Source organism: Salarias fasciatus, chromosome 8 (assembly GCF_902148845.1).
Source record: "Salarias fasciatus chromosome 8, fSalaFa1.1, whole genome shotgun sequence".
NCBI classification, from domain to species: domain Eukaryota; kingdom Metazoa; phylum Chordata; class Actinopteri; order Blenniiformes; family Blenniidae; genus Salarias; species Salarias fasciatus.
In genome coordinates this window covers 17,253,605-17,280,952 of record NC_043752.1, presented here as the reverse complement: position 1 = coordinate 17,280,952, position 27,348 = coordinate 17,253,605, and the positions used below count along the sequence as shown (strand labels likewise).

Sequence of the window (27,348 nt, the reverse complement as noted above, 5' to 3'; positions counted from 1 at the left end):
AGATACATGGAGTGAATCTGATTGGTTAGCACCACCACAGTGTATATGGGCAGGAAACACGGACGTGTGGATGGCAGAACAGGCTGTTCAGAGGGCTCTTCAGCCGCCGCCGCCGCCGCTGCCTCCGTGGCTTCTCGGCTTGTGAAGCAGTCTTTGGTCACAAATCAAAGCCTAAATGGCGTTGAGTGTCAGTGATGCGCTGTCCAAGTGTGTACCGCTGATTTATGACGTCCATTTCCACAGCTTGGGATGGGATCCTGAGCTTCTCCTTCATAAGTTAGAGTACCTCTCTCTCTCTCTCTCTCTCTCTCTCTTTTACCGGCTCTCTGCGGTGGAGAAGGATTCCTCTTCACAGTTCTTCATTACTGTGAAAAGCTCCAGCTCTGCAGCAGTCACACACAGATCTCTATGGCTGTCGCCATCACCATCTGGCTCTTGTTCTTGTCCCGGCCCGGGGACTGGTGCTGCCCGGACTCCTCCCTGGGAGACAGCGGGTCGGACAGGACGCTGCGTTTGAGCGGCGCCGGGCGCAGGCAGGACGTCCCCGGCGGGGTGGAGGGCTCGGGGTGTCTGTGGGACGGGCGCGGAGTGGAGGACGAGGACGAGGACGAGCAGCTGCCGGTGCACACCCCCGAGCTCGACCTCTCGCCCCGTTTGGCGCGGCAGGACGCCCGGCGCCTCAGCTCGCTGACCAGCTCGTACTTGACGAAGCAGAAGACGTCCTTGACCCCGCAGCGCTTCTCCGGCTCGGAGGCCAGCAGCCTCTGGAACATCCGCAGGGCGTCGTCGGTGAAGCGGCGCCACTGCGACGGGTACGTCCCCGCGGGGCAGCCCGCCTTCTGCCAGCGCCGGAACTCCTCGTAGAAGGCGTCGGCCGGCAGCGCCGCCTCCCAGGGGAAGTTGCCCGTCAGCATGCAGAAGACCAGCACGCCGAACGCCCACACGTCCAGGCTGGTGGCCACCAGGAAGCCCTCGGTGCGGCTGGCGCGGCACACCTCCGGCGCCGTGTACGGGATGGTGCCGCTCACCCGCTTGACGCGGCAGCCCACCCGGCGCGTCATGCCGAAGTCGGCCAGCTTGATGCGGCGGCACTCGCGGTCGAACAGGAGCACGTTCTCGGGCTTGACGTCCCGGTGCACCAAACTCTTGCTGTGCATGAAGTCCAGAGCCAAGCCCAGCTGCTGCATGCAGCGCTTCACCATCTCCTCCGGCAGACCCACCTGAGAGAGAGAGAGAAAGAGAGAGACAGAGAGAGAGAGAGAGAGAGGAGGGACGTGTCGTTACGCCAAGGCCGAGATTTCAGGATGAGGGGGGTTCAGTTTCGATTCTAGAGCAGAGATCTGCAGCTCTTCAGCTGGGTGAATTTTCCAGAATATGTGACGGAAATAAAGATTTCTTAAAAATACATAAAAGGAGGAAAAAAGTAAAAGAATGGAAAAAAAAATGAAGAGGGGAAAAAGGTTAAAAAGATAGAAAGGTAAAGAAAGAAACATGAAAAACGAAGAAAATGGGGGGAAAGGGAAACAAGAAAAATGAAAAAGCAAGACAACGCAAGGGAAAAAAGATTTAAAGAAAAAATGCCCGGACAGCTGGAACTGCTCTACAAACATCAAAATACTGAAAGAGCTCAAGATGTATAAAACTGTCAAGTTGGGAAAACCCATGAAAAAAAGGAAAAAAGACCACAACAACTAAAAATGTATTAATAATGTAAGATTTTTTTTTCTTCTTTATTTCAGGCAAATTTTACTCAGTGGAAAACCGTCGAAACGGCTCTGTAGGTCATAAAGGTTGCAGATCTCTGTTCTACAGGATGTGACTGATAATATAATGATGCAGAAGTGACAGAATGAAAAGTGTCAAAGCGATCCAAACAAAAGCGGCGGCCCTTCCGAGTCCCACCGCAAACATTTTAACGAGCCTGCGGAGGAACTTCAAACTCCGGCTCCCCCCGATCGTCCTCTGGAGGAGCACTAAAGCAAAGTGAGAGCTTTGCAGGGAGTGAAAACCGGGACGAAGAACAACGGCGCGGCTCCCCGGAGAGCTTGTTAAAACCCACCGTGTCTGAGCGCGGTGACTGATGGGAGCGGCTCGGGCCGGCTGAGGACGGGGATCGGCGGAGGGGAGAGCGACGGCGGTACCTGTGGGGGTATGATGTCGAAGAGGTCCCCGGCGGGGGCGTACTCCTGTCCGAACACGTAGCTGTCCTCCGTCTCAAAAAGCACGTCCAGGACTTTGATGATGAAGGGGCTGCAGCTAAGCGAGCCTGTCAGGCTGTATTCCCGCAGGAAACTCTTCAGCTTCGTCTTGTTCTTGGTAACAAACTTCAGCGCTATCTTGGTGCCTGCGAGAATTTTTAAAAAAAAGAAGAGAAAATTAACATTTAGAACACAATATGAATACTAGAATATCAATCCCAGTGTTTAATGTGGAAGAGGAGCTTCCGATCAGCCTTCAGCTGCAGCGTTCATTCACTCGACCACAGAGACTGAATGAATCTCACCTCCATCACACAAACCCGGCTGCTCATAATCACAGCTGGAGCAGCTTTCCCGTGCTCACTTAGCACTTTAAATCTCAGATACCCTCTCAGCCTCTCACTCCACAGACTTAATTATCCTGAGCTCTGACTAAAACCAGCTCTCTGACCTGGATTTTCTTACAATAAAAGATTTAACAGTAAACCTAAAAAAAAAAGAAAAAAAGAAGCACACCAAAAGCTTCGACTGTGCCGAGATTAGTTTCCCAGCTGTGCACCTTGAGACTGTAAAGCATGCTGATCAGTTTTAACTGGCTCACATTTAGATGTTGAAATCTAAAACATTTAAATCCCTGTGTGTGTCGTTTTGGAGTTGATCTGGGGGGGGGAGACAGCCGTAACGGCGACTCACCCTGCGTCCTGTGTGCCACCAGGTCCACTTTGCCGTACGTTCCTTTCCCCAGCTCGCGGATGTGCTCGTACTGTTTGGCTACGTCTGCTGCCGACAGCGAGGTGATGGCCAGGGCCTGCATGTCCTCCACCGGGACGCCGCCGCAGTAGCCCACCTTGGACGTGGGGGAGCCGCCGCCGCTGCCCACCCGCCCCGGGCCGGACGGAGAGAGAGACAGGCTCGCCTTGACGCCGTGGGGCAAACTGAGGGAGGAAAACATGCCGGTTGGAGTCAGCTGATCAGCATCATGGAAATGACAGAGAGCAGCGGTGTCAGACATAAGGCCCCTGGGCCAAAACTGGCCCGTAAGAGGCTCCAATCTGGGCCCAGGAAACAACCAGGCAATTTCAAAGAAAACATTTTTTTTCATAAAGGTCCCACATGGTAAAGAAGGTTTATCACCTCTCTTCATTTTTTCAATCATCCACCTGCGTTCATGTTTAATCCGCCTTAAACATGAGCGCATGATAGAGGAAACCCACATTTTTTTCCAGGGTTGCCAGGTCTGACTCAGTGTTTCCAGCCCAAACACAATGTAAAACCTCCACCTCAGTAGAAATCAGCCCGAATCTCAACCTCACTCAGGCTACAACTAGAAAACTATTTAATATGGAGCACTTCAGAAGCACACAGCTGCACTACAATAAAAAAAAAAAGCAAAGAAAAAAGACACATAAACAGATCAAATCTGGCAACACTGATCCATTTCTGAGAGCGACTGTTTGGCGTTCTCCCTTGAACTGAGCTTGACACAGAGTTTACTCACACACACACCTGTGTTTGTGGTATTTCATTCTTCATGTGCCGTCTGTACAGAATGTCCCAAAGGACAGTTAAATCATGAAGGCTTTAACAGAGCTTCATTTCCTCATGGTCAATTCAGGAGCGGCATCAACAGGGAAGGGAACCTTCAGTGGACGTATTGGACTTCCTGGACTGTGGCCGGCTTTCAGAGCCGTCTGCTCTCAGACGGCACTTACTGGCAGACGGCGATGGGAAAATCAATAACAACAGGTAGAAAGACCAACAAATGGAAAGAAATTGAGGAAATTGGTAGCCTCAGTGCGTGAGCACATGCCTGAGATAATCTGAGACAAATCCATGTATACAGTGAAAACAGTGGGGCTGTGAAGAAACGGTTTTGTTCCCTTTTACCGTGATAATACATTTGACTTGAGCTGTGGCTGATGTTTTTTTGTATTTCAGCCAAACTGCTGAAGCTGGAGAATTAAATCACTGCAGAAAGTATTGCTGGTTCTCAGAAGCTGAGGTGAAAGTTTGAAATAGGTTCAGTAAGAACTGTAGCTGTATGACTCGCAAATTTAGACACAGCTGGAAACAATAAACACACAAACCACTGATGATAAAGCAAATGTATACGAGTTCCTGACGCACATGTTCCATCTACTACACACCACTGTGTGAACCAGCTCCAATATAATCTACAATATGCACAAAAAAAAAATGACATTGATTAAATGGAGCAAATCACACTAATGATCTCACCCATTGTCTGTGTTTTTCCTTCATCAACCCTCCCTCCGCACACAATCAAATTTACTCCTCCAATCATTCACAGCGTGCGCACAAACAGCACTAATACCCACCAAATCAGCACAGACAATTCTGCTGATGGTCTCTTGCATCCGTCATTCAAAGCCAATTGCTCTGCTTTTGTTCTTCCCTTCCCGAGGCCAATTTCTCTGCAACGCCGTTTTAAACTTGGCTCAAAATAGCCCGACGTGTGCCCGTGCCGACTGCTGAGCACACTTTGGACAGGAGAATTACTGAATGAATCCACCAAAATCCGAAGGAAGTTTTCGGCACGTATTTAGAGGATGTTGTCATAGTGATATAGGACGATAAACGGGCGATGAGACGAGTAAAATATAGCAAATGTTTGGAGCCTTAAAAAGAAGAAGAAAAAAAACCCCTACAAATTGAAAGACTTCCCTGTGTGCCATATGTGTCTCTGCAGATAACACTCCCGATATGATCAAAACTGTGGCGACGGTTATATAAGACTCCGAACGTTGTAGCCAGCACATGCTGAGCGTGCACACTGTATACAGCCCTCAGCAAGTCCACACACAAGTCGATCATTGTCGAAGACCCGTTTGTGGTCCAGGACTGGTGATTAGACACTGAAACGGGACAGGCGGGGAGCGGGGTTCCTCTGACCGCCCACCCTGCTCGGCCCCACAGCCTCCATTAGCGAGAGAACGTAGGAGAGCAAGAGGGAGCGCTTGTTTACTGTCAGAATGTGCAGCAGATGCTAATCACATTACTCAGCCCCCTAAAAAGACAAATCCCCCTCCTGCGTTTCCTTTGCAGAACTGGATTAACAGACCTAAAATGTGATGAGCGGCCGGGGGACCATCGTTCTCTCGCAGCTGCAGCGATGCGGCGAACGCGAAGCAGAAAGTGCTGCGTAAAGGAGAAAGGATGGAGCGGTGCAGGAGATCATCGTCTGCAAAGTGTTTCCGTGTGATTGTTTGGGGGGGGGGGGGTGGTCTGGTGGTGTATCGGTCGCACAGCGACGCTCCATCAAAGGGCCTTTGTGTCGCCACCTCCGAGAAGGAGCAGCTGCGAGCCTCAGCACGACTCGGCGTTCCAGCCCTGCCACGACCCACGTGCCCCACTGATCCGCCCTGCCGGCCCCCGCTCCTCTCCTGCTCTTCTCAGGCATGCAAAAGGTAACGGGCCGTTTACTGTCCGTGTGCTCCGAGCCAGTCCGACTCGGAAAAACCACAATGACAATTATTCCTTATTCGCATTTGAGCTACAAAACAAGCCTGCTTTCCCAATTCCACCACAGCCTGACACGGAGTTTGTACTCACAGGCAATAACCTGCTTTCCTGCCACTAATTTCCCCGGAAATTCAAATTTACAATCTCACTCCATTTAGCAATTATTCAAACAAAGATTAACATATTTACCGGTTAACCTGCTTAAAACCAGGCAGATTCTCTCCCCCCCCCCCGAAAAAAGGTGAAACGCTCAGTTTTACCTCGCCACAATTGTGTGAAAACCTGTTCTTGCTGACTTTGCGCGTTCGCAGGGAAGATTAAAGTGGAGCCGTTGACCTTTTCTTCTGTACACACTGATCTGAAAAAGATGAACCCCGTAATGCCGCCGGATACCCTCGAGTGTGCGCGCCCACGCTCAACTCGGCTCAAGTGTTTTTGTCCCCCTGAAATCCTCCTCTTGATTTCATTTTTTAGGTGAATTATCAGCATTATTGACGTGTGCTGGACCATCACTGAAGTAGAGATGAAAAATCTCTGCAGAGACTAAACTTCAACACAAACACGAATCTCTCTGAAAAAGTCAAAATGCTCTCCTCTCCTCGCCGCCTCGTGCTTTTCTCAAACACGTTGCAGATGCTGCAATTTCTCATTTTCTGTGGTATATTTCCAATCTGACTGCATTTGGTCGACTTACATGCGATTTCATGCACATCAGACGCCCCCTCCAGACAAATCGCTTTAATTTTGTGTCATAATCAGGTCAGTAATTTCCAAAACATTCCTGTAAAGCTGCATCACGAACCGTTAAACTGATGTTACCGTGTGACGTGCTTCTGTTAGCGTTGTTTCTGGGAAGCTACCGGGATGTTGGCGTGCCGACTACCACGCATTCGGAAAACAACACTGAGAATCTGCGCGGCTACACGGGGATGGTTGTCCTCCAGAGAGCGACTGTAGTAACACCGACCCTTCAAAACGGTGTTAGAAATCCAGTTCAGATGCAGACAAATCCAGTCTGCTGCGTCGACGTGAGGCCACTGAAAGACGGAATATGTGAATAACAGACATGGTGTTGACGCGGACACAGGGAATAATGGATGCAAATCTCAGAGAAAAGAATAATAAAATATGAAAATCTAGCCATTAAAAATCTCCAGTACATGTATTTTAATGAAAATTGTGCATAAATTACGTGCACAGTTTTTCCATCTACCTGCTCTCCTTTTTCTTTTTTGGTTTGTTCCAGAAAATGTAAACAAGGGGCAAAGAAAGGAGTGGATTGAGCAGGAAGCCTCACGTCCCTACCTCCTCCTGCTACTAATGGACCGGTTGCTTTGCTCTCGGCAGAAGAGTCATTATGGGTGAGGACTGATCTCTCGTGTCCAATTTACTGTCAAAAACGCCCAAAGTACCTCCCCTCTGGGTCAACGGGAAACCAGTCAGTGGAATACGATGCGACTCATTCAGTTTCCCTCACTATGTGCATCAAAATAACACAACTGAATGCGCTGGAAAAATATCTGGTATCATTTTTGCTGACATTTTTTTTTCAACATCACTCCGTGCCGTCTCAGTGTGGCTGGAAATAATGAATAAATACACATCGCCGTGCCCGTAAACAATCCGTCATTCAGTCCAAACTAAACGGCTCGACAGCCAGCTGCAGTCAGGACACTCTGTTCCAAAGAGCTGAAACACCTTCCACAGCGGCGTCACCAAACATCAGACCCCGTCATTTGGTGCGCTTCGTGGCTCCGGCAAGCAAAGAGGAAGAAACCTGCCGAGCTGCGACAGGTGAAGCGTGGCGGGGAGTTGGGGGGGTTTTCGGGTCCCAGACGCTCGCTGTGACAAATCGGCCTCTCTGGGCTCAGCCCGGGACGGAGCGCCGTGTCCCCCGCCTCGCCTCGGCCCTGCTCCCCCCCTACTGTATGTCACAAACCGGCGGGGTGCAGCCCCCCCCTGCTGAAAGTCACTGGCAGAAATGCTGCCAGCCGGCCGCCTCCTGCTGGGGAGACCGAAGACCCATGACGGGATGACCCAAGGTTAAATGTACCCCAACAATGGCCGAGAAAAGAAACTGGCTGTGTAGCAGAGAGAGATACTCCGGGGACATTCAGCTCAGTATTGACAAGAGCCGACTCCCAACAGGAGGAAAAAGAACTATTCCACACAGACTCCGTCACTGCCGCTGCTAAGATTTATGGCTTTGAAAGTGCAAGTGGTTTGATGATGAATGTCAGACATGATCAATGTCACCTTTCTCTGGCATCCTGCAGAGATTATTCTCCGCAATCAGCTACACACAGAACACACTGTACCCAAAGCCCCACATCCATGACAGCCTCACAATCCAGTAACCTCAAGTTACAATGTGGAGGCTTCGTGTGATGAGGAGAGAGAGAGGGGGGGAGGGGGGGGAGAAAACTGGGGAATCCAGAGCTCGAGTATCCCTCCCTCAGTACCACATCGGCTGCATCCCTTTGATGTCAAACACAAGAGGAAATGTGACTCCGACGTGAGCTCAGAAAATGGGGTCTAAACGGGGGTGTAGCTAAATGATGTAACAGCCACTGAGGAGGACATTTGGTTTTTCTCCCCCCCCCCGGTGCCGTTTTCCCGTCCACTTCAAGTCGGGCCGACGGAGCAAGCAGATTTGTTATCGCGCTCATTCGCAGCAGCGTCTAAACCTCGGTCCGTGCTCTAATGCTGATTGCTGAGACTGCCGTCACTAACCCTCCCTGTCCCGCTTTAAATCGGCTCCAAACGCAAGACAGGAAGAGGAATGCTGGGCATAACAACAGAAATACATGAAGCACTGACAAATCAACTGATAGAGACAATGACAAGCACAAGAAGGGAACAACACCAAGAAACAGCAATCTGATTGTAAGCCCCGTTTACATAACTGGAGGATTCTTTACTCACAAAGCACAAGTATATGTACATAATATGCCCTGTGATTGACAGGGCTGTCATTAGACAGCTGTTTACACCCAGATGATGGCAGGTTGGGACGTAATCTGCAGATGTTGGTGTCGTTCAACCATCGGTTTTAAGATTATTTTCAACAAAAGGCTGAAATTGTGCTTCTGGCCCTCAGTACGCATCAAAATAAACATCAGTGAAGTGACAGATTGTGAGTGATAAATCTGCTGCTTCTGTGATGAACCTGATTCACAGACGACCCAGAGGAAAATAATGCATTAGTCATGCTCTGTTTGAGCTTTTTTTGGGGAGGGGGTGCTGTGTTTGGAGGGGCTGAGTTGACGTGTGTGTCAGCTGCAGTGGGTCACTGCTTGTTTATCTGGTTTGACGTGAATTCTTGCAGCTGGAGAGGCTTCTGCAGTGTGTAACGGGGTTATTTATCTGCACTCCAAGAATTTGATAATATTTTGGTTGAAATCGGGGAGAAAGGCATTTCAGATGGATGGCTGTTTATCTCTTCTCTTCGCTGTGAATCAGGCCGAAACCGAAGTGTTCTCAAAATATACTTTAAGCACTTTCTTACTGCTATTGATTTACACCAATGCCATGAGATATTTGGGATGAGAGCAAATCCATATGTGTGTGCTGTGTTGCATTTAGAGTCCATTACCAGCTTTTACGGGATTTGCACTATCAAGTGAGCTGCTCATTTAAATGCATTAGGCTGCATTAAGGATGAGATATCACCTGTCTGCCCTGGACCATTAAAAAGTGGAGCAGCCCGGATGCTCTCACATCCATTTAGTGAATGACAAAAGCAGCGGGGGGAACCAATTCACGCAGGTATCACGAGAAAATGTGGGTGAAAACACCAATTAGAATTAATCACAGCCCGGCGGAGCTGTAATTGCCGACATGGCTGCAAATGGATCATCCCCGAGTCGGTCAAAGTTCAGACGACAGAAAGTTTCATCACAAAAAAAAGAAGTGGGAGAGTTTCTGAAACATTTCAAACAATCAATTGTATTTTTGAAAAGGTGCGTTCCTGCGCACGGTGTCAATGCCCTGACCCAGTTTGGTGCACGGAGGTGCTGCTCACCTGCTGGCGACCTGTCTCTCTCCTCCATGGTCCTGCATCCGCTCGGCGCGCGGAGCCGCCGCGCTGCGCTCCGCTCGCCTGGACACCAGCACCTGCTCTGATCGGTCACTCACAGGAGGGCAAAAAAACACAAAAACAAAAAGCCGAGCAGGTTCTCTTTGCTCGAAGGGGGGGGGGAAAAAAATCAAAACAATTGTCCAGACCTCGCAGTTTCACTGGCAGCGCGCAAACCGCCGATGCGCTTTGTGGAGACGCGCGTCAATTGGAGACATTTCTTTGGAGGCGGATGAAGACAGATCAGAGCGGCGTGTGATGCTCGGTGCTGGGAAGAGGACACAGGCTGGGATCCCTCCTCTGAGCGCCCACCATCTCAACCTGCCAAGAAGAAGAAGGAGCAGCGGGAGGAAGAGGAGGAGGAGGAGGAGGAGGAGGAGGAGTGTGTTTCTCTCTTCCAGTGGTCCGCATGACCCAGTTCAGCCGCCACACGCACGCAGAAACAAAGCCATTCATTCACGTCCACGCTGGAGGTTTCAGCACAGCCGGGCTCTCTGCAGCGTGCACGAATCTGCACGTCCCCCCTGCCTCCTCTGTCTGGCTGAGGTGTCCGTCCGTCCAGGGACTGTGGAGTTGGAGAGGGTGGAGGGTGGAGGGTGGAGGGGGGGTTATCTCAGATGTTGCTCCTCTGCTGGTCCTACCAGTCAGCTCCTTCATTGTTCACCGTCTCCACCCTCTGGCAAACTCATATGCTCACGTGTCCTGGGTCCTAGTGCCTGGCCGCTCGCGCTCAGCCAGCATCCAGATCCAAATGCCTTCACCAGCTCTTACTTTTGATTCATGCTTTGGAGGAACAAGCTGCTCCTCTCTTGCATAATTCAACAGCTTATGGCCTCAAGTACATTTACTTCACACTATGACTTTGCCAACTGTCCTTATTAGGTAACAGAAAGCCAAGACTTCCAATTAATTCGCCGCCCTGGCAGCGCCCCCCTTTTACTGTACATGTTTAACAACAGGCCCCCTGCCAGACATGTTTGCCAACCAGAACAGATTGGACTTAGAAAGCAGCTTCCACATATTAGGGATAACCTTCCTGCATCAGCATCAAAGACAACCAATCCGCCGGTCTGTCTGATGGATTTATGGGAGGAAAGAGTTGAAACATATTTTTGATGAAGATGTTTCTCAGATGTCAAGTGCTCACTGCTTTTTTCCTCAGCCCAGGAAACACAAGCGACAAAACGCTGATAAGAGATCAGCTGTGATGAGGCAGCCCAAGGTCAGAACAAGAGGACAAAGAAAGCCTGGAGAGGAAAAAAAACAAAAGGACGGCTTAGGGGAATACGATCCATCAGTTTACAACAGAATAATCTGACCCGGGGTGTTTTCATCCCTGTCGGGGGGATTTCTGGATCTGCTGAGTCCTCAGCGAGGCTTCGAGGCATTAAGGTGTCTCCCGCTGCAACCAGGCGAAGAGTTTCCCAGGGCCGTCGTGAGAACAGAGCTGTCATAAATCACAGCGAAGGTCAGGCTCCGTGGGCTGACAGCTGAGAGCACCACGGGGTCAACCACACCGCGGGGACACACCTCGGAGCGCCGAACAAATGGACCGAGGCCGCTCCGCCACACCTCCTCTCTTCTCACAGACCAGACACGTGTCCTACTTTTCACTTTTTGTGTGTCACCTAAAGTTTTCCACCTCTTGTTGCAAAGGGGTGGCCTTGTTTTTACTGTTCTCATTTTTTTTTTTTTCTTAAATCATGTTACTTGCTGCACTGCAAACTGCAGCATCACCGTGAAAAGAAACTAGAGCGGCATTTTGGTGCACTATTAGATTACATAATAGATTTATGTCACATCATAGATTGTTTATGCTTTTAAAGCAACAAAGCAAGGCGTCAGTTCACTTATTGCTTATTTTTGTGGGACCAGTCAGATGAGACAAGCTGAAATACAGTTTAAGGATTTACCTTCTGGCAGAGAAATCAAGCTGTTCATTGTTGTGTGGAAAAACATTAAGATGAGCAAAAACTGGGGAATGTGCATCGGAGGAGGCCACTGAGGCAATGTCTCGCGAGTCATTCTAAAAAGCTGTATTTATAGCAATGAAAATGTCTGACAAATAGGATTTCTGTATGATTCTCTTTAGTTATTTTCATAATAATATGATTAAAATAACCTAATTTTAACATTTCTGCATTGAATAGGAGACACAAGCAGCTGTCCTACCTGTTTCTCTCTCTCTCTCTGAAATTTAGGCAATATTTGTCAGACAGCATCCTCTATTCTGAATAGAGGAAGGCGTGGGTGGAGAGCGGATTGAGATCTCCTCACAGATATAGCAAAATAATTCCGTCTGCGTGAGGAGATCGACTGTTAATAACTCCTCTGTCAACAGTCCAACTGAATCTCTGGAAGCATTAGCAGCATTTGCTCTGAACAGCAGGCACTTAAACTTTGTTCAGGATGAAGATATTTCTGTCTCCTCGGAGAACGCGTTGGCAGAGAAAACAAGTCCCGAAAATCGCATGTGCTGATGTACTGAGTCCGCGCCCCTCCCGGTCTTTCCAATAGCATTCTGTTCCATGCATTAGCAACCCTCTGCCATCATGCTTCCCGAGTCATAGAATACCTTTCTGATTGCAGTCACAAAGGCTTAGTCATTTCTTTTCACAGTCTAAGAACAGGAAACGCAGCCAACAGTCACATCACTCTTTCTCATTGACTCATGGCTTTGAAAAAAAAACAAAAAAAAAACAGAATCTGACTCACTTAATCTTTTCCTGGGTCTTTTTTTAAATCACTCTTCATATTAAAGGTCAAATGTTAAAAAAAAAAAAAAAAAAGTTATTTGTGTGAAATTGAAGCCACAGCTTTCTAATGACTGCACACAGAGTTTCGAAAGGACAAGACTAAAAAATAGGTTTCTCTTATTGCGTGATTACTGTAACAAAGAATTTCTAAACTGTTACACAAAGAAACAGAGCTTTATTTCTAAAGCACATTTCAGCAGAGCAATTCAAAGGGCTGTAAATTAATTAAGTAAAAGTTGAATACAGAGCCTCACACTGGTGTATACGAGAAAGCCTGTTCCCAGTCTGAGTACTTTTTAAAAGATGATTATGTTCTCCCCGTGTATGTCTGGATTTATTAGAGAATACTTCCTCAACAAGTGAAAAATGAAGTGAACCTGCAGGATCAGTACTGGTTTACATGTTTCAAGGTGAAGAAAAAAAGGCAGAGATGCGTGTTTTCACCCTGAGAAGGCTGGATACTCTTGCACTTCTTGACCAGCGATTCCAATCGTTTCCTTGAGAGACCCAAAGTTTTTACAAATACAAAGATAAATTCGGCTGTAGATTTGTCTATTGCTTCTCTGAAGTCATATTCTATGTTAACTCTCCTGATATTCGTTTTACTCTTTTGGAGTGATTCATCTTTCTCTTTTAGGCTGAATTCTCCCGCTGCTTCCTTTGTCAACTTACATTTGAGCATACTGCAGACACTTTGAAAAAGTTGTTTTAATAAATATTCAAATAAATGGCACACTTTACATTAATGTAAACACTTAAACTTTGTAGTTTTGTGACATAAATGATTGAAATGCTAACTCACCTACTTTTAAAACATTAAGATAGTAATACCCCTTCAAACCAGTCCTCATTTTAAACAAAACAGTGTTTCAACAATCCACAGCAAGAGGACTGTTCCACAGCTGGAGCAACTGCTTCATCTTGTTTCATCTAACTATGAAACACTTGACCTTTTCCTGAGGACCTCAGGAGTCTGGATATGTCATGTTCTACCGGTCTGAGGCCACTCAGAGCTGGGGTGGGGCTGGCTCTGTTTACAATGGTAAGAAACTGGCTCCTTCAAGAAAAAGGGATCACTGGACTCCATACCGAGTAAATACAACAGATTCCTTGAAGAATTCTCACACGCACACAGAAAATCCTCGTCTAGGAGATTTGTGCACTACTGAGCAGCCTACATCCAAAGAGTGAATATTCATTGGAATTGGTCAAAAATAAAATTTATATTCACATGTCATCAATAATCAATTTATTTTGAAATCTTTTCTTGCCTTCATTTGTTCGTCAGAGAGATTTTGCCACACTAAAGGCGTTTAAGTAGAAAATCAGTCCCGTTTGCGTTAAAACTACATTTCCCAGAATTCCTCGCTGATAACTCAATGTTGATGACGTCTAAATAATGCGACAGTAACCTTGTGTGCAGAAGTGTAGTGAAAACAGTCTTAACACGTTTCTGAATTCAAAGGCAGCTATTTTCCTGAAGTTATGAGTAAATATATTTTACCCGTTTCTGTTTTCGGGACCGTGTTTGGAGTCGCTGTCTTACTAAAGTGAGTAAATAATGCAGTAATAACTATTATTACCAGATGATGTAACTGTTGAAGTGACATTTTTCTGTTAACAAAGACATCAGGTCATGTTTTAGACACTGATCTGATTTTACTGATCTAACCTGTAAGATCAGGTCGTTTAATTGTGTGTATTTAAGCATTAGTAGCGTGAGAAGCCGCAGCCTCTTTGGCTCCATTGTGCAGCTGAATATGTTTCACACAGGCAGCTTTCCGAACAGATTGAATAGGCTGTAAAGGTGTTAATGACATTCTGCTCGCCCACTCAACGGTAAGGCAAGTGTGAGAACCATTGGTTATTTAATTTGCAAGTAAAAGTTTGTGGGGATGCTGAGAGTCTCAGGATGCCTTTTTTTCTTGCTTCTGCTTCAGGTCAGATTCTCTTGAGAGAAGATTAGGTAATGTACCCAAAACAAGAACAAACACAAGTCATCAGATGGCACTCAAGAAGAAATTAGGCTTGAGGACTTCCCCTAAAAATACAGTTTTAATTCTCTGTCTGTCCCTTCATCCATCCTCTGCTTATTCCTGTGCAGGGATGCAGGATGCTGGGGCTTGTTCCAGTTTATGGACGAGGGCAGGATACACCCTGCAGTTACTGTTTCAGTTTTGATAAAGGCAGTTCTTACAAATGGCTGATAATTTTCCTCAGGTTCGCCCAAAGCGTCGTGGCTTTATATAGGAAGCTCGATCACATATAGCTACCATCCTCCAGAAAGACAGCTTCACGCCGACTGAGCTGCAAACTGGGGTTAAAGTCTTCTTATGTAATATTCTCAGCTGTGACAGATTGTTTCCGTCTCCAGGTAGAGAAAGATGGAAAAATAGAAGCGAGGCAGTCTGATCAGGTTTATTCATGACACTGCTCTGGTTCCAGTGCTGCAGCAGGATGTGTTACAATCTCCAGTCTTTGCCCCTAAATTGTGTTTTATTTCTTCCCTTAGAAATCATGTGACTGGAGGCCGGTGTCCCAGCAAGGCGACCATTAATGGGAAGACCGTGGTCATAACGGGAGCGAACACAGGCATCGGAAAAGCCACGGCCCAAGAACTGGCCAAGAGAGGTGTGATACACACACACACGCAAACACATTCGACTTAAATTTCCCTTCGTTTCCATTTAAACTGACAAGTTCCTTCACCACGCTGACGCTGCTAGGGGGTCGGATCATTATGGGATGCCGCGATATGGAGAAGTGCGAGGCGGCTGCCAAGGAAATCCGGGGGAAAACCCTGAACCCTCATGTTTCTGCATGTCAGCTCGACCTGGCCTCCATGAAGTCCATCCGAGAGTTTGCAGAGAAAATCAAAAAAGGTGAAGAATTAAAAAAAACACAAAAACACTTCATATTTACTATAAGCAAACATTGTAACCATTTTTAAATGTGTATTTTCATCATAGAGGAGAAGCATGTGGACGTGCTGATAAACAACGCCGGGGTCATGAGGTGTCCAGCCTGGAAGACAGAGGATGGCTTTGACATGCAGTTCGGAGTCAATCACTTAGGTATCACTTCAACCCGATGAGACTTAGTCCTAAAAAAAGAGAGGAATATGTGTGGGTTTTTTTTAAGCTCCAATTAAATTTTCGGAAATGATTCTGAGTTTCTCTCCTCATTCAGGCCACTTCTTGTTGACAAATCTTCTGTTGGATAAGTTGAAGGAGTCCGCCCCCAGCAGAGTGATCAACCTTGCCTCGCTCGCCCACTTGGTTGGAAAGATTGACTTTGAGGACTTGAACTGGGAGAAGAAAAAGTTTGATACCAAGCAGGCGTACTGTCAGAGCAAGCTTGCCAATGTTCTGTTCACCAGAGAGCTCGCCAAGCGATTACAAGGCGAGTCTACTGGCTGCTGCATATGTGGGCATGTGTGGGAGGGAGTATGGCCTATGTTCTTGTTTTTAATTGGCCACTGGATATGTATTTTTAAACTGCGTTCCGTGTGTGTGTGTGCGTGTTTAACAGGCTCAGGAGTCACTGTGAATGCGGTGCACCCAGGAGTCGTTGCCACGGAGCTCGGGAGACACACCGGCCTGCACCAATCGCAGTTCTCTAGCTCCGTGCTCAGTGAGTCTGCTGCTTCCTTATTGGGTTTTCCAACTCGGGGAAGTCAATAAATGTCCGTCTTAATGCATATGCATCAACTGGCTGAGGCATTGTGGGCAGTTTTCTTTTTTTGACTTGTTCTCTTTTAATATCCTGGAATCTCCAATGTAAATAAATAATTAATTTGATGCACTGTAACTGTGAAGACCTCAGACACATGGCAGACATTTGATTTATACTACTTGATTTATATCTCTGCTTTAGGATTTTCAGACTCTTCTCAGCGACTCTTTCCACTGCAGGTCCCTTTTTTTCTCTGCTGGTGAAGAGCCCGGAGCTGGGAGCCCAGCCCAGCGTCTACCTGGCCGTGTCCGAAGAGGTGGAGGGGGCGACGGGGCGATACTATGACGTGATGACGGAGAAAGAACCGGCCCCCCAGGCCCTGGACGAGGAGGCGGCGCGGAGGCTGTGGGAGATCAGCAGCCTGCTGGTGGGTCTGGAGGAGGACGGACGCTCCGGCACTGTAAATTCAGCAGCAGAAGGCCAGAGAAGTGCTGGACAGACCGACGCGGCACAGAGTCCGACTCCAGCTGTCGGTACCTCGGGGTCCGCTCCAGCCTCCGGGGCGGCGGCTCATTCTGAACCTTTATGAGCCGAGCTGAGCCAGGCGCTCAGGAACAGTGACTTACCTCAGACTGTGACTCTGGGTTGCTTTTGTTTATATTCCTGCATCAGGATGCCGTAATATTGTATTCGCCAGTTTCAAAGTGCAATTCATCAATAAAACAATGGAACTTTAATCTTTTGGTTAAGCTCTGGGATCTTGAAGGGAAATCTTGTCGTCTTAAATGTGTCTTAGAAACTTAAGCTTTTCACGTTTCATTTTAAAAACAATTACATGATGCGAAGTGCACTTAAGCATAAAAAATGTGTGGAAAACATTTTTCATATAGAATAAAGTGCCCAAAAGCAGGATTTAATTCCAGAATTCTGAGTATCTGTAATTCATTAGCTGTCCATCACAGATGCAGCATGAAGGGGAGTCAGTCCAGTCCAGCCATTTGAAGTGGAGATGACACAGGGAGCCATTCTTATGTGGCCTCTGCAGGTTTGCATTTAGATTTATGCAAATCCGGAAAAATTGTTTACCTTTAGCGCCATCTGGCGACTGAAAATTTTAATATAGGTGAATTCGGTTGAAGTGATTGTAAGTCTAGACTTCTGTCCCAAAAATCAAATCAACAAAGCTCGAACCATTCCCATCATGCATTAGACATGAATATAAATAAAAGGAGTTGCCCATCACCCTTGATAAAGTCAACCCAGTGTTTAATAGCACCACTGTAATGCGGTTTCACATTTGCTATCGCTCCTGAAAAAGAAATCAAGTTACAAATTCAATCGTTGTACATTTTCTGAACCTCTCAGACAGGCAGCCTGAGTGCAAGGGGAAAAAAATCCATCCCAAAAGTATTTCAGTGATCCATTGCATGGAGCTGTCTCCTGCAGTGATTCCCAAAATACAGATCAATACGATGCTCTTTGCACTAATGCTCAATGATCAGATCGATCGAGAAATTTTAAGCCCTGGATGGTTTAATTCAGTGTTGGTTTACGGGTGGAGCCTCTGACTGCATGAAGCAGAGAGTGGTGCAGGTTGTCTCATATGTAGAAGAGGATTAGAACCACCTAAAATTATGAAAAAAGTCAAAGTTCTGCAGAACCCCAGACCTGACATCTGAATTTGAAATTTTAATTGGGGCCACAAATTATTTACTGGGCACAGTTTAATATTTTGTGACCTCAAATTATTATTCTGTGGCCACAAATTGCCAGTTCATAGCCACATAAAACTACTTTGTGGCTTCAAATGACTATGTTGTGGTCAAATATAAATATTTCATGGCTTTAGATTAATAATTCAGGACTTTAAATAACTATTTTTGGCCTCTGATATTTCGTGGCATGAAATTACTATTTCGTGGCTGCATTAAAGTAAATTGTAGCTTCAAATTGCTATTCTGTGGCCTCATTTTGATATCTTTGGATCACAATTTTTTATTTTTTGACCTCAAATTTAGTGGCCATCCACCCATCCATCTTCAACCGCTCATCCGGGACCGGGTCGCAGGGGTAGCGGCCTGAGCAGTGATGCCCAGACGACCCGGTCCCCAGGCTCTTCCTCCAGCTCCTCCAGGGGGATCTCGAGCCGTGTTTGCGCCACAGGTTTGCACCTCCTTTCCTCGACTGTACTCGTCTCGGCTCCACCCCCCCTTGTGGGCGTTTCCATCAGCGCGCTTTCCCGGCCTACTCGGCCTGGGGGCAGAGTCGGGCTGAGTCGTGGAAATGTGACGTCAACATAATAGCGGTCCCTGATTGGTCAAAGTCACTGGCAAATCAGCGACCAGCTCTGGTTTGAGCCAAACTCAAAACACCGCCATTTTGTTGATACAGATGACAGAAAACAGCAAGAGATGCCACACAATCAGAATCCTGCCTGAAACCATGTCTACAGGAAAGCGGCCCGTCATTCCGTGGTCTGTCTCTGAGGTCCAGACCTTCATTTCTCTCGTGGGAGACGAAGAGGTACAGCGGGAGCTTGACGGGGCCACACGGAACGAAAAGGTTTTCCAAGAGCTAGCTGATGCCATGGCGGAACTCGGTTACCACAGGACCTCGACCCAGTGCCGAGAGAAACTGAAGAAACTCAAAAGTGACTACAAAGAAAACAAGGACCGTATCTCTAGGAGCGGGGCGAGCAAAAGGACGTGGAGATGGTTCACTGAAATGGACTCGATCTACGGCCAGCGGCCTGCAAGCACCGGAAGGGACGGTGGGAGCGACACAGTGGCGCAGCGTGACTCACCGATGGAGGATATTGGTAAGATTTGGGGTAAAACAGCGTTGCTCTGTGACAGTTATAAAACATGTTTTAAAGCCCCTCCTAAGGAGGAATTTACGTCTTTGAACACGTTTGGGCTGACTTTGAACCACAAGTGTCAACGTTTGTGGGTGTCCCTGCTTCATCATCAAATCAATACTGTGTAGTGTAGACCCGGTGTGGTTCTGATGTAGACCATAGATGGAAAAATCAAATTGTCCGAGCTTTGGTGATGTCAAACACGTCCCGAAATCCCGTTCTGAAGATCTCTGCAAGTTCAGCAGGAAGTCTCCATGATGAGTTTGAAGCCGAATGTAAATAGTCAAGCTGGTCACGTGACCGCATCACGTGGACAGAGGTGGCGCTGTGATAGGGCGATTGTGTGAAGTGTGAAGATCAGAGTCTGGTGAAGCCAGCACGGTTGTAGAAACTAGAGATGGATCCACGAACATGTTCTGAAACCTGGCGCTTTATATGTTTATTTGCTACATTTTTGAATGGGCTGTAGTGAGACCGGGGGGGTATTGCACAAAAGTCGGATAAATACATCCAGGATAAATGAAAATGCACGGCTTGAGTAAGCCTAGTCGGTGTTTTCTCGGATTAATCGGTTGCACGTTTGCCGAGCCAGGATGAAAAGACGCGGCTTAAGGCCTCAGTATACTCCCCCGTCGCCGCCACGGCGTTCCTACGGGGGAGTATACTGAGGCCTCAAGGCCTCAGTATACTCCCCCGTCGCCGCCACGGCGTTCCTACGGGGGAGTATACTGAGGCCTCAAGGCCTCAGTATACTCCCCCGTCGCCGCCACGGCGTTCCTACGCCGACAACCCTACGCCGCTACTGAACATATCTTGCTCCTGCGTCAAGGGAACGCCCTCCTCTGCCAAGCCGCGAGCAGTCACAACAACAATGCGGCTTCCGTAGCTCCGGCTTTACCTAGACATAGATCTATAGACAAAGATTTCTAGACGTACGTATCTAGACACGCGTGCATTTACCGAACATATATCTGCATATATGACATATCTGGTGACACCGGGCTGTGGTGGAGGAGAGGCTGAGCAGACCGTGATGAAATATTGGTGAAACTAATGAGCTTTTGGACGATTAAAGCCGTTTTCGGAGCGGCTATACACATAGACCCGTCTGCTAACAGTGCTAACACTGCTAACAGTATAGGGATGTGCGCCGCTCAATTTTGGATCTCAATTTCTCCCGAAGCACTGTTCGGATCAGAAAAGTTTTCCGGGTGAGTTGTACTTTATTCTATAAACAACGCGAAAGCGGACCAATCACAGCCCTCGACGTTCACGTCACCACGCGTCGAAACGACGCGAAGTCACAAATTTCGGGAGGCGCACGTCAAGCCCCGACGTAGCCCGACGTAGGGCTACGACGTCTACGTCGTAGGAACGACGTAGCGGCGACGGGGAAGTATACTGAGGCCTTAAGTCTTCAGGAGCTCCCCTGCACCCCAAAAGAGCTCAGCCTCCTGAGCAGATGGAGTCTGCTCTGGGCCTTCCTGTAGACTGCCTTGCAGTGGTCTGACCAGTCCAGTTTACTGTTGAGGTGAACACCCAGGAGTTTGTAGAGTCCACTCTCTCAGTGTCCCTGCTCTGGATGTTCGCCGGTGTTGGGTTTGTAACAGCGCCTGCAGAAATCCACCAACTCTTTGGTCTTTCCAGAGTTGATTTGGAGGCTGTTCTGCTGACACTAGTCCACAAAGTTCTGGATCAGTCCTCTGTACTCCCGATCGTCGTCATGAGACATCAGTGCCACTGGCCTGTAGCTGCTGAAACCTTTGGGGTGAGATGTTTTGGTTACTGCTCGATGGACATCTTCCACAGCTGTGGGACTCTTCACAGCTTCAGGCTCATGTTGAAGATCAGCCTGATGAAGCTGCGCAGCTGGTCTGAGCAGGACTTCAGAAGCCTGGAGCTGAAACCATCCGGGCCTGCCGCTTTCATCTGAGCTCATTCCTCACCTGGAGGGGAGTGAGGGAAAGGCTGGAGGTGGGGGTGGGGGTGGGGTTGGGGCGGTGGGTACTTGGTGGTGTGCATGGGGGAGGTGGACATTTGTCAGGAGAAGCAGTAGGGGGTCGAGGTAGAGAAAGGAGAGGTGTTGATGGGGGAGGGGGGGCAGGGACCAGGCGGTGCAGACAATGCAGGTTGCAGCCTGGTTGGCTGCGTTGGGGGAGGGACAGAAGACCATGTGTGGTCTCCTGCAGCCTTGGAGTCTGGAACCTTATGGCCTGAAATAGTCTTCAGGCCCTTCCAGACTTCTCTGGTGTTTTGCTGCTGCAGTTGCTCCATTTTCCGCCTGTATCCATCCTTCCCCTTCCTGAGGCTTCTCCTTAATTCCCTCTGCACAGTCTGTCTGGTTTCCTCCTCCACTAGTGGATCCAACTCACCGCCAGATGGTGATCAGTCGACAATTCTGCTCCTCTCTTCAGTGTCCAAGACACGTGGCCGGAGGTCAGATGACCCACACCAAAGTCAGTCATCAACCTCAGAGCGAGGGTTTCCTGGTGCCAAGTGCCCTTATGGACCCCGCTGTGCTCGAACACGGTGTTCTTTATGTTTTCCCTACACACAGCTGTATGTTGTGAGATGAGTTCCTGACATGGTTTGAGTTTCCATGACAAAACGGTAGAAAAAAAAAAGATAAGAAAAAAGGAAGTTTGGTTCTGGCTGTGGACCAACTTCCAGTTCTTCGCTTTAGCTTTATACCATGCATTAGCATGCAGCATTGAGACTCCTGTGAGCTGTGGACCACGGACTACGGGATCTGCCAGAGATGCTGTGCAGGTGTCACTGACCCCATGGGGGCAGTTAAAACCATATATACCAACACCTGATTGCAGGACCTGATGAAAAGGGTATCCCTGTTTATTTTCACCCCACTCACTTGTTCGCCTCTGCATGTTGCCAAAAACTGTTTGCTGAAGTGTAATTCTGAGCTGGGGCTGTGATGACACACCAAGAGAAGTGAAGAACGAGAATGACGACGAAAATGAGCGCTTTGGTGATATAAATTAGTTTGATCAATCTGTATACATGTATACATATACATATATATATATATATATATATATATATATATATATATATATATATATATATATATACACACACACATATACATACATATATATACATACATATATATATATATATATATATATATATATATATATATATATATATATATATATATATATATATATATATATATATATATATATATACACACACATATACATACATATATATATATATATATATATATATATATATATATATATATATATATATATATATATATATATATATATATATATATATATATATATATATATATATATATACCAGAATGAAAAATGGAAAAAAAATAAAGTTGGAGTTGGACTCCAACCACTGGTTTTTCTGCACCACGGAGCTCATATGCCATCTGGTGGCGAAGTTTTGTTTTGGTTTGAGGAACGGCTGGAGGAATATTATAGACAGTCAATAGAGTAAAAGCTAAAATTGGCTTCAAATGAACAAGTTAATGAATTGAATAAACAATGTGACTGCGTCATGGCAGGACAACTCCTGTAAACAAAACAAACAAAAACTAAACGTACAGTAACCCACCTGCCAACACTGGGCTGAGAAAGCTGAGGAAAATCATATTGATTATGTCAATTTAACAGAAAAACTAATGAACAAAAGGTACCTTGTTCTTTGTGGCCAAAACTGTATGGTTTGTGGCTACAAATTCGCTCTATGAAGCTACACATTAATATTTCTGAAATTGATTGAAACATTCATATGTACTGGTCTTGGAGACTTGAATTGGTAATTTGTGGTCACAAAAGTCCACACGCTTTTTCTGTCAATCCTGATTTATTTGCATTTTACTTCCCGTTTTGCACATTTTTATCGAAAGGAGCACTACACGCGGTGTTCTTGAACGCACCCCGATGGACTTCATTTCCCACAATGCACCTGTGAAGGACACACGTACGAAGTCCAACTAGTTTTTAATCTGCTGCAGGAAAGTCTCAGAGTGAGCAACAAAAAGCAGAAAACGTGCATGGCGATGTTTAGATAGCTGCTGTTTCTTTAAAGAGGAGTCGGACGCTGTTTTTCCAAATCGTTTTCTTTATCAGGTAAAGAACAACTTCAGACCGAGGTGGGGAAAGTTTGGAACATCAAGTATGTTTCTTGGTCATGCAGATTAGCTAGAATATAATCTTACAGTAAGTCAGAATCGGTGTTGCAGTCTTGGGTTGTGGCGTTTCAGAGGGATCAGCGTGTTTGCAACCAATGTAATCTAAAATGATCTACATTGTAACCGCACTGTGAGAGCTGGTGATCCTCCTGATCAGTGGGTTTAATTCAGACAACAACAAATGTTGCAACATAGCAAAAGACCTTTAAACACTTTAAAACGAAAAACCTTATGAAAGACAAGAAGAGACTTTTGGAGTGACTAATCTACAGCTTCAGGTCCCTTTTTGATAAAGACAGAACTGGGGCTTCTTTGTGACTTTTTTTTTATATTAATATTATTTATTTATCAGTATGGCAGAGCCACAAAGGAAAGAAGAGGTGCTGCCTGAAGATGTTGGCACAGATGACTGCCTGACTTCATACACACACATCTACAGTCCGGATTTACTGAAGTAAGAGCTGAAATGTGAGCTTTACGCTTGAATGTTTGAATTCACACTGCTAACTGAGCTCTGGTCTGTTTCTCCAGAGATCAGGTTGCTTTTATAACCGGTGGAGGATCAGGGATCGGGCTCCGTATAGCTGATGTTTTCATGAGGTGAGCAAGATGGTTTGTTTTCTCTGGAAAATCTGCCCTTGGTGAATATGACTGCATTCAAACGGATTCTGGTCTTGATCAAATGTTGAATTACAGGCTTTTACCTCTGTCCCCATCGTATCCAGACATGAAATCACACATTGCCGTGCTTTCCTTTAAAATAGATATGGCGTGTTAGTCATTAATCACTTACGTCCAGCTTCCGCCCTTATTTCTAATCTCAGGTTTTCTGCTTTTCTACTGTGAAAGCAGGTTGTGTCATAATAACACACAATACAAAGCAGTAGAACGTGTGTGTGATCTGTTGGTGGATATCTCTTATCGCACCGTCAGACTTTCATCATTTTGCTTGTGGGACAAAGTTGACTAAGTTTAATAATTTACCCATGTAGGCAGCCAAGAATAGGTTAACTTTTAATAAAATCAGTGCAACTTTTTCTTTATTTTTGGATTTATTGCTCTTTCCATGATGGATTGGTAGATACACTGATTTATTGCGTGACCTTACATTCCCTCCATTCTGTCCCCAGTTTGCCTGTTGCACATAAACATTCTCCAGCCGACTTTCTTTTATGAAACAATTGTATTTTCAGGTTCTAATCAGCAAAATGCAGCACCCTTGTTTCTTTGTCACATTTTGTTCTTTTTGCTCAGGCACGGCTGCGACACAGTGATTGCCAGCAGGAACTTCGACAAACTCAAAGAGGTTCTTCTTCTTCTAAACGTTCTCATTGTTTCCATATTCCTCCATTCAGCGATAAGTCAATGCAAATGTTTGGTTGCGTCTGTTTCTTCCCTAGGCGGCTGAGAAGCTGTCGGCTGCGACCGGGCGCCGCTGTCTTCCTTTGTGCATCGATGTGAGGCAACCTGAGAGCATCGCCGCCGCCGTGGACGAGACTCTGAAAGAGCTCGGCCGCATAGACGTCCTCATTAACAGTATGTGACGCCTTGTTCTTGTGACAGAAGCAGCGCGGACGCTTTATCTGTCTTTTGAAAAGCTGTTCGGCACTAATTGCGGAGGTTGTAGTTTTAGCTGCGCTGCACACTTATCTCTCTGCTGTTACACACTGTTCCTGATTAGGCTCTTACTGCAATGCGTCCAGCGGCAAAAAGGCCACAAACTGAACATTTTTAGAAGTTGGTTAGTATTTTAACAGTGCAGAAACAAGATGGAAAAAAAGTTCAGAGGAACATGCCAGGAAAACTCAAAGTTAAAATTTAAAATCAAGACCTAACATTTCCTGATAATTCAGAAAAAAAGGAGCAAGGTTTTTAAAGGCAGTGTTAAAACACAATTGCTTTAACCTCTTTCCACATGTTCTGACCAGCGTCTTGATCTGTGCGGACCAAACTGGATCTTTTTCTCCCTCCTCTGTGGACAGATGCTGCTGGGAACTTCCTCTGCCCGGCCACGGCGCTCTCCTTCAACGCCTTCAAGACGGTGATGGAGATCGACACCATGGGCACATTCAACACCAGCAAGGTCGTTTATGAGAAGTGGTTCAAGGTAAAGTGGCAGCTGTGTGTGAGAGTTCTGTATTCTAAAATCCAATCCCATTAAAACACATTTGCATTTGTGGCTCTAATGTGATAAAATGTGGACGACGTCAAGGCCGATGGATATATCTGAAAGCCACTAAAGTGTTGATCATCAGTTCGGCCTCAGTGTTTTCCTTTTTGCAGGATCATGGAGGCAACATAGTCAACATCTCTGCAACTCTTGGATACAAGGGACAGGCCCTCCAGGTGCATGCTGGGTCTGCAAAGGCAGCAAACGGTGGGAGTGTTTCCATGAGACGCTGTGCTGTCTTAGAGAATCTCTCCCTGACTTTGTGGTCGGGTTTGTGTCGCTCCCAGACGCCATGACCAGGCATTTGGCTGTGGAGTGGGGGCCCAGTGGGGTGAGAGTGAACGCCGTGGCCCCGGGTCCCATCTCTGGCACGGAGGGCTACCGCAGACTGGGTAAAGCATTCAAGGCACAACGCTATTTGAACCAATCAGTTTAAAAATGCCCAGATCAAATATTCATCACTTCGCTGCTGTATAATAATCTTTATGCTGTACGTTTTCTTTAGGCGGTCCTCGAGGGGAGGCTGCCGGTCTCTTTCAGACCATCCCCCTGCAGCGAGCCGGTAACAAGACAGAGATGGCCCACTGCACCCTCTTCCTGGCCAGCCCGGCGTCTTCTTACGTGACCGGCGCCATCCTGGTGGCCGACGGCGGGTCGTGGCTCACCTCGGCCAATGACTTCTCCAAGCTGCTGGGTATAGCCTCCTCTAAATCTGCTAAACTCTGAACAGGGGCTCTCCTGTCCTCCTCCTGGCCCAGGTGTGTAGGGGGAGGTGCCGCTGGAGAGGCAGTGTGCATCTTCAGAATACAAATATCAGCATGTAATCCACATTAATGTACTCATCTCCTGTTTTCTCCCCCAGGTTTGTGGTCATCTGAAAAGAAAAGAGAGAAATAAATGCTGGGAACCACAGATTTGCTGAATTGCCCTGCAGTATGGGCACTATTTGTGTTGTGTCGCCCTCTGGTGCCTCTTATGTGAACTGCAAGATGAACACTAAAATACTAACTATATCCTAATGCATTTAAAGTCTTAGTAAATGCTCAAATCTTAAAGCAAAGCATGCTTTTTTTTACTCATTCCATCACAGCAGTTTATCATGATGATCTTTGTGGAAGTTTATCACCTTACATTTCATTTTTTTGTCATAAAACAGTTATGATTATTTGTCCCTGGAACTTAATGTCACAAGTTATTGTTTTAATTTTAACATTTGTCTGTCAAACCAAGTCAGTTTTAACTGTAGAGACATTTCGTCAGCTACTTTTTCCTCAACAAGCTGTCAGCCTCCATATCTAACACAATAAAGTGATGGGAACACAAAACTCCTGAATTCCAGTGTCTCACGATATGAATATCATTAGATGTGGAACATATAACACACATTTCAATGCACTGAATTCAAGTTTTCAAGCATCTATACATGTGGAGCTTTCTGAAATGGTTCCACAGACTTGCAATATTTTTATCAGCATATCTCCACTATTTTATTAGCTTAATTTCATTTATGTCCTGGGAAAATTACACACTCTTCCTCATCACCATGCCACACCAAACCATTAGCTTTGATCTCAGCCTAATTACTTCAACAAGTTATGTTGCAGGACAAGATTACAATAAAATAATAGAAAAGATGTGAGTAGCTACATGAATAAAAAAATACCTGTGAGGGAGAGCGTCAATGCAGATGATGGAGCAGAGTCAAAGGTCAAGTCACTTCATTTTTTTTCTCAAACACATGTCTTCAGGGTAATGGATTCAACACAACACTGAGATCCAGGGTTGAAACATGGATAATGCAACGGGTAGGTGAGGTTTTCTGGGCACGTCATTGTATTTTGAAGCAGAAGGTTTCATTAAAATTGGCTTGATTTTGACAGATTGTAGTAATTTCTTGTGTGTAACTGATATTGTGAAAACATTTAAATTTTCATCACATATACTCTGCACCACA

The 27,348-nt window shown here is 46.4% G+C and overlaps 3 protein-coding genes across 6 annotated transcripts; 2 read left to right on the top strand and 1 right to left on the bottom strand.

Annotated features, from left to right (window-relative positions):
• Window positions 1–380: 380 nt before the first annotated feature.
• Window positions 381–9,806, bottom strand: sbk1 (SH3 domain binding kinase 1). Its single transcript, XM_030098387.1, has 4 exons — window positions 9,706–9,806; window positions 2,892–3,133; window positions 2,142–2,344; window positions 381–1,220 (listed from the first exon to the last, which is right to left on the bottom strand). The coding sequence occupies exons 1-4, from the start codon at window positions 9,741–9,743 to the stop codon at window positions 393–395; spliced, it is 1,311 nt and encodes a 436-aa protein (XP_029954247.1). The 5' UTR covers window positions 9,744–9,806; the 3' UTR covers window positions 381–392.
• Window positions 9,807–13,927: 4,121 nt separating this feature from the next.
• On the top strand, window positions 13,928–16,961 carry LOC115393402 (retinol dehydrogenase 13). The gene is made up of 7 exons (XM_030098388.1): window positions 13,928–14,065; window positions 15,028–15,146; window positions 15,242–15,397; window positions 15,485–15,589; window positions 15,705–15,917; window positions 16,047–16,148; window positions 16,430–16,961. Exons 1-7 carry the CDS (start codon window positions 14,001–14,003, stop codon window positions 16,777–16,779), a joined length of 1,110 nt encoding a protein of 369 aa, XP_029954248.1. The 5' UTR covers window positions 13,928–14,000; the 3' UTR covers window positions 16,780–16,961.
• A 1,623-nt stretch (window positions 16,962–18,584) lies between these two features.
• Window positions 18,585–26,713, top strand: decr2 (2,4-dienoyl CoA reductase 2, peroxisomal). 4 transcript variants are annotated; one of them, XM_030098185.1, is made up of 10 exons: window positions 18,585–19,008; window positions 23,577–23,678; window positions 23,756–23,824; window positions 24,479–24,530; window positions 24,625–24,760; window positions 25,207–25,331; window positions 25,508–25,601; window positions 25,682–25,786; window positions 25,900–26,088; window positions 26,257–26,713. In XM_030098185.1, the coding sequence occupies exons 2-10, from the start codon at window positions 23,578–23,580 to the stop codon at window positions 26,289–26,291; spliced, it is 906 nt and encodes a 301-aa protein (XP_029954045.1). In that variant the 5' UTR covers window positions 18,585–19,008; window position 23,577; the 3' UTR covers window positions 26,292–26,713. The 4 variants fall into 4 exon arrangements, with proteins under 4 accessions (XP_029954045.1, XP_029954044.1, XP_029954047.1 ...); XM_030098184.1 differs by lacking the exon at window positions 18,585–19,008 and adding an exon at window positions 23,012–23,162; XM_030098187.1 differs by lacking the exon at window positions 18,585–19,008 and adding an exon at window positions 23,012–23,162 and having other exon boundaries at window positions 25,900–26,152.
• The last annotated feature ends 635 nt before the right edge of the window (window positions 26,714–27,348 follow it).